We start from the raw sequence: 6,480 nt of genomic DNA, 5'->3' as shown, positions 1-6,480 counted from the left end.
AATATCAATCTATGGAACAAAACCTTCAAATGTCAAAACCAGTTTCAAACCTTAAAAGGCTCATTATTTGTCCTGAAACTAATGCCTGGAACATACTTCAACCAAACTGGAAAACCTCTGAAATAGGAAACAAACAAAACTTCAAAAACTATGCAAGAAAATAGACACATTTTTGTAAAAATCCTCAGCTTGTTTAGCATCATTACCCAAAATTCCACTCAGCACAAGCATAAGGGCCAATTCTGAGATGAACATAAAGCCCAGCTTCCTTAATCAGCTTAATAAACTTCACTAAATCATACCTCTCCTCAAAATAATACTGCAAAAATATTCATCAAAAAGAAACATTTCTGTGAGAAAATCAGAAAATATAACCACAACTCAAACACACACACACACATTCAACCTTTCCAGGTTCAGGCTCATGCCCATTCCAAAAAACATAAGTCTGAATCACATCAACTCCCCCTTCCTTTGCCTTCTGAATAAGATCTGGCCACATCTACACCTCCCAAAAAGGAAAAAGTTACTATTAAAAGAAAAATTTCTTTAAACAAAATGCAATTAATGAGAAAGAAAAGGAAAGATTTGGGGCTACATTGCCATTAATATACCTCAGGAGTGCTTCTTGGATAGTGTATTGATCCAGAAATAAGAATCTTCCTCTCCCCATTCACAGAAATGGCCCTTGAATCATAAGAAACAGAAGCTTCCACACTAGAAACCCATGAGCTCAATAACACCACAAAAATCACATTGCAAATTGCGATATTCAATTTCAAACCCATAATGCCGAGAAACCCTTCTCCAAGATTGGATATTTAGAGAGAAATGAGCTTTCTTTTCTTTTCTTGTTTGCTTATTTTCACTTCTCCCACTATCTTTAGCAAAAGATGCCTTGATTCTTCTATCCCCCTTTCCCACTTTATTCTCTATGCTTCTTCCAATAAGAGAGAAAGAATTCAGCACAAAAAAAGTTCCAAATTTTAGCAGCAAACAGGGAAAATGAGCATTGCTTTGCCCTCTCTGCTTGCTGTTGGTTTATTTAAACATATAAACTCTCAGTGTGTGTTAAATAACCAGTTGCACCGCTTACCTATTTTTCTAATATAATGAATTATGATAATTACACGATTGAAATATTTTAAAATTACTTATATATTTAATGAATAGAAAAATAAATTCAATGCATATATTTTCATGTTTGTGATCAAATAGTTAGAATTTTGATTTAAATATGTGTATAGTATTTGGTTGATATGCATGGCATAAATTTAGAAAATTTGTCAATAAATCCCAATATATATATACATGGTTTTTTCGTAATATATCTAAAATTTGATTTAATAATATTTATATTTATGAATGATTACCATTTAAATCATAAATTTTGATGATCTTGGTTAGAGTATAATTTTTAAAACAAAATATAAATTATAACTTTTTAATTTTTAACTATGATGTGACAAAATACACCATTATTTTGAAAAAGGTTACGTTATTCTAGTTTTATTGTAGGTTAAAACGATACCAATTTATGTGTTTCGCATATTTTATTCACGTGTAACTCGTGTTTAGGTAAATAAAAGTGAAAGTGAACCCAATTTTTTCATACACCCATAGCATCTTGAAAATATATATTCCTTCCGTAATAAATGTCTCATTTCACTTTTACTATATTTGGTTAGTGGATTCTACGTTCCACTAACTCATATCACTCACATTTTATCAGAAATCAATAAATAAAAGTATGTTCCACATTTCACTAACTTTTTTTATACACTTTACTTTACAAAATTAAACAATTTCCGGTTAAATATGAGATTTTTAATAATGGAGGAAGGGAGTAATTCTTAGGCAGCCCAACAGTTTGTATTCCATTTCGACTAGTATTGTGTAATAAGGCAATTTTTCATGGCTGGATCATTGGATTGATCAATAATTTGGACTCCATAAATTTTCAAGTGAATGAAAAAAATTATCACATTCTTTAATCTATTGGAAAACGATCTCTAAAATCCATGAACTTTGTCCCAAAATTTGGTATTTCCCATGAACTTTGAAATTAGTATATAATATCACGAACTTTGCATTTTGTTTGGTATTTCCCATGGCATGTTTATTACTATATTTGACTAACTTACGAGGCTTTTATCATACTTGACACAATTAAATCAACGTGGTTTTCAACGTGACTTTTTATGCTACATGTTATGAAATTAAAAAGTGGTTTCAAATATTATATAACATATCACGGTTGCCTATGTTAAATAAGATTTTGATGAAAATATCTTATTTGAGTGAGTTTGGGAAATAGCCCAACAATTTTTCATGGCTGGATCATTGGATTGATCAATAATTTGGACTCCATAGATTTTCAAGTGGATGAAAAAAATTATCACATTCTTTAATCTATTGGAACGATCTAAAATTCATTACTCCAGTGTCCCATAATTGTGCATTTATAGCTTTCACCTAATAAAAAAACTTATTCATATGTTTTTTGTTGGGTTTTTTCAGGCATTCACATTCAGTTCAATTAATTTTGAAACGATCTCCTTCCGTAATTTATGCTTTAAAATATAACTTAATATCCTAAGTTTAATTGTTAGTAGCTAGCGATTAGGATTAGGACCAAACCCACCAAGAATCGGGTCCCACCGTTGCCCAATGCTTCTATTTTTAAGCTTCAAATATTCAAATTAAAATTTAATAATATGGGGTTTCCTTTGTTTAAGTGACATTTAGGAAACTTTTCTCTTGTTCCCATTAAAGCAGAAAAAATGGAAAAATTAAGAAAAACAAAGAAACAAAACAATAAGGGGCTGTTTGGCTGTTGCGTAAAAGCTGTGCCTAAACGCGCTTATTGAAAATTTGATGTACAAAGATTCTAAATTGTCAATCCCAATGTGGTCGGTTGATCCATTTTATCACGCCCTAAAGTAGCGCGTTTACTCTACGCTCGGTTCTTATTGGTCTTGATCCGGGAGGTGAATCCCATTCTTTCCAAAATTTAGAACGGAACCTTTGTCGGTTCGATTCCTCGATGAACCGATCGGTTCGGTCTTCAATTCCACCGCAGGAACCAAACTAATCGGGAGTCGGTAAACACTTGGTAATTTTTTCATGGAAGATAAGTCAATGTACAATATCAGTATGGGATTTATAAGTTATTTGCTAATGTTCAATATTTATCTAATACGTTGAAGTTCCGAATTTAATAAACAAAGTAGCTGTCATGAGATTGGTTATTGAATCAGAGAGATAATTTGTTTTTCCTCTTGTTTGAAATGCAGACAAATTATAGGGACATAGAGTTTGGTTTCTACCACAACATTGTTCTTTGAAACTTGAAAGGTGTAGGGTTTATGAAATTAAAGTGAACCTATAAAAAATCAAAATTAAATCTACTAATCGGTTCTTTGGTTCTAACCTTCCGGTTCTCGGTTAGAACCGAGAACCGTCCAAATCCTAAACCCACTAACCGAACCTTAACCTTATTTTTTCGGTTCTCGGTTAACCAATAACCGAAAAATATAGTTCGGTTCTCTGTTAACCAAGAACCGAGAACCATTTCCCCACCCCTAGAGCCTCGTAAATTGTCTTCGTATGGGAAAGTCATTTTCTTCACATTGGAATTGTGTTTTTTGGGGTTATTTATAATTTCAAATTCAATTGTGCGTAGTAATTTGTAATTTGGATGTAATTTTTCAGAATTTTACAATGAATTTTAATTTTAACATTTTTTTACAATCTAGAAGAGTTGCTGTCAATCGTTCAAATAAGTACCATACACTTAATAAAAGAATACCAATTTTGGTGTTTAAAACTTAGACACTGTTGAATTTTAAATTTTGCAATATCAATTTAAAATTATTTAATTAGTTAGCAATGCACATGACCTCCATCCACTACTAACCAACAACCCATTACTATATGTACATAATTGTGTCTACCTATAACCTACTATCCAAGTAAATCTTTACTATCATTATTATTGAACCCCTATTTGATATTATTTCTTCAATCTAAATAGCCTTACTAGTCTCAATTATATCATTATTTATTTTAAATTACTCCGTGTGAGCCAGAATTAATTAGTACCATCCCCTTTATATGAACTAAGTAACGATGTCAAAGCTCGATTTGTTTTATACTCCTTATTTAAACTAATAAAATAAAAGTAAATCTAATCTTGATATATTATGTGATTTGTAAAATAAAAAATGTTAATAGTAATATTTGATGTATTATCTAGAATTCTATGTGAAATTTGCATAACTATATCAAGATCGAGAAGATGAGGGCCACTAAATAATTAATGTTACACTATTAGAATCATGCACATGCCAGAAAATTAGTTGGTCCCAAGAAACTCAAAGACAAAATTCATACAATAGGATAAAAATGAAAAAATAGAGGGACATACAAGAGTCGATGTGGGCACAAGTTTCGTTCAATCAAAATTGAGGTGCACTATTGGTTATACTAGGAAACATTAATATGAAATGATAAAGCTGGTTACAGTAAATAAATAATCATTTTAAAAGGTACATAATGTTTTTTTGTTTATTGTAGGTCACCCAATCACCCTCAAATTTAAGTCTATTGTAGGGACAGATCTCGAAAACATATGTTTTCCTCTACATTATTGAAGTCATATGATTAATTGCATGTCAATTCACATTCTTTAATTACAATTGTTAATCATGTATTAAAATTTATTCTGTTAAGGCATCACACGTGACATTGATCACATTTTATGGCATCATATCAATGATATTGCTAATGTTCTTGATACTTTTTTTAAAAGATGGTCAATAGTGATACAATATTTACATTTATAACTATGTTGAATCGAACTCCTGACCTATTGATTGAAGGTTACATTTATAACTATGTTGAATCGAACTCCCGACTTATTGATTGAAGGTAAAGCTTCGTACCAAGTTGCACTTCATCTTTAAGATAGTTCCAACTCTAAAAGCTTCACTCTTTATCTCATTTTTTGTGTGGGTTGAAAATGAGAGGGCCAAATCCAAAAAAAATTTCATCACAACTTGCAAATTTTGTAAGTATTTAATTATCCAACTTGTAGTTGTAGCTTTCTTTATGGGGCCAAAATCCCAACAGCCTAAACCCCACAATGCTGTCACGCTTACCATCGACTTTTACGCAATAAATTAATTCTCATTTGCTCTTAAAAAAGAAATACTAACATTGAGAGATGATACATGTTTGTCAAGGGCAGAAAAGGGGCCAACCAACTGCACTTTCAAGCTGGACCTCTGCACTAAATGCAAGGTTTTCAAGTGGATTGAATTACCCGAGTTCATAATCGACTTCACGGTCAAGTCGGCCTCACATGAGACCACCTCATCCGCGAAATGGGTAAAAAGTTTTGGCCCTAAATTTAGGCATCTCGAGTTGGGACCCTACTATATTTGCGTGAATCATTTATCTCGATTTCAACAAACACACTCACAGCTCGTGAAATTGCAAGTAGCAAGAAGTCTGTAAAAGAGTATAGATACAGACAGAAGGTGAATTTAAGACTCATGTTGCCTAGCACATGTCGTGTGGATCATGCTAGAGCAAGGTTACAAATCATCTCGATATATATACAAAGCAGTCGATGTCAATGTATGAAAAGTTCCAGAAAGCAATTGACGAAAAGCTCAATCGACCATGTGACATAGTAATAAACTTTTTAACCTGTAATGAAGTACCCGACCAAGAATTCCGGCCCAGTTACAGTCTTTACTTGCTCTCTTTAATTGGCCTTTTGATGCAAGGGACCTTTCGTTTTACACGTTGCAACGAGCAATCTGCGAGGAGCAACTGGAATTCACTTGGAGAACATGATGCGTGAAGAATAGAATGGTAACGCCTGCTTAGTATGAAGCAACAGCATTATGTTTACTCTTTACTTTAGGTGTAAAAAGCAAGTTACGGGGTGAGGTGTTTGATGTGAAACTGTACCTCGCTGGAGTTCCTTTCATGGGTTAGTCATATCTTGGGAAGATCGGTGTTGTTGTTAACATTTCCTTTCCCTTGTTCTAAGTCGGTAGAAGTATCAGTGGAAAAGCCTATTCTTTCCATGATCTCATCTAGCCGTTGAACATTTGTAAGATACAAGTAACCTACCTGAAACAGAGAAGTGTACACCATATTACCCTTCAAGGCAACAAAACTTCTTGCAATTTAGATTAAGCGCCTTAATGCCTAATGGATGCATGCACAGATCAATCATGCAATAAGACGAGGTAAGTGAGTCTTCAACAAGATCTACATCAGTGTAGAAATGCAAATTGACATAGAGTGTGGAACATGTAGTGTCACTGTGTTCATAATCAGTATAGCAAGATCACATATGACCACAGCATGATAAGAACAGTGTAAGGAAAACACTGGAAATAAATGCAGAAGACTGCATACTGCCATTCTTCTTCATGATAATGATGCTTTAGGATTTAAAAA

The 6,480-nt window shown here is 32.9% G+C and overlaps 3 protein-coding genes across 7 annotated transcripts in view; all 3 read right to left on the bottom strand.

The window, feature by feature from the left end:
• Positions 1 to 6,480, bottom strand: part of LOC125205747 (disease resistance protein RGA2-like) — a 28,166-nt gene that overhangs the window by 7,744 nt on the left and 13,942 nt on the right. The gene's annotated exons all lie outside the window — the stretch shown is intronic.
• Positions 45 to 1,016, bottom strand: LOC125206953 (beta-galactosidase-like). Its single transcript, XM_048106165.1, has 4 exons — positions 615 to 1,016; positions 407 to 502; positions 207 to 319; positions 45 to 117 (listed from the first exon to the last, which is right to left on the bottom strand). Exons 1-4 carry the CDS (start codon positions 786 to 788, stop codon positions 45 to 47), a joined length of 456 nt encoding a protein of 151 aa, XP_047962122.1. The 5' UTR covers positions 789 to 1,016.
• Positions 5,504 to 6,480, bottom strand: part of LOC125205749 — a 47,815-nt gene continuing 46,838 nt past the window's right edge. For 3 of the 5 annotated variants that reach the window (XM_048104851.1, XM_048104850.1, XM_048104848.1), the window contains 2 exons: positions 5,983 to 6,147; positions 5,504 to 5,890 (listed from right to left, as the gene is read on the bottom strand). In XM_048104851.1, the coding sequence (XP_047960808.1) occupies positions 6,010 to 6,147 (138 nt within the window). In that variant the 3' untranslated portion in view covers positions 5,504 to 5,890; positions 5,983 to 6,009. The remainder of the gene's footprint in view (positions 5,891 to 5,982; positions 6,148 to 6,480) is intronic. The other 2 variants (XR_007173834.1, XM_048104849.1) reach the window with 2 other exon arrangements.

The sequence above is a fragment of the Salvia hispanica genome, chromosome 2 (genome assembly GCF_023119035.1).
Source record: "Salvia hispanica cultivar TCC Black 2014 chromosome 2, UniMelb_Shisp_WGS_1.0, whole genome shotgun sequence".
NCBI lineage: Eukaryota > Viridiplantae > Streptophyta > Magnoliopsida > Lamiales > Lamiaceae > Salvia > Salvia hispanica.
The sequence above is the reverse complement of the archived record's forward strand: the minus strand, read 5'-3'. Positions and strand labels throughout refer to the sequence as shown.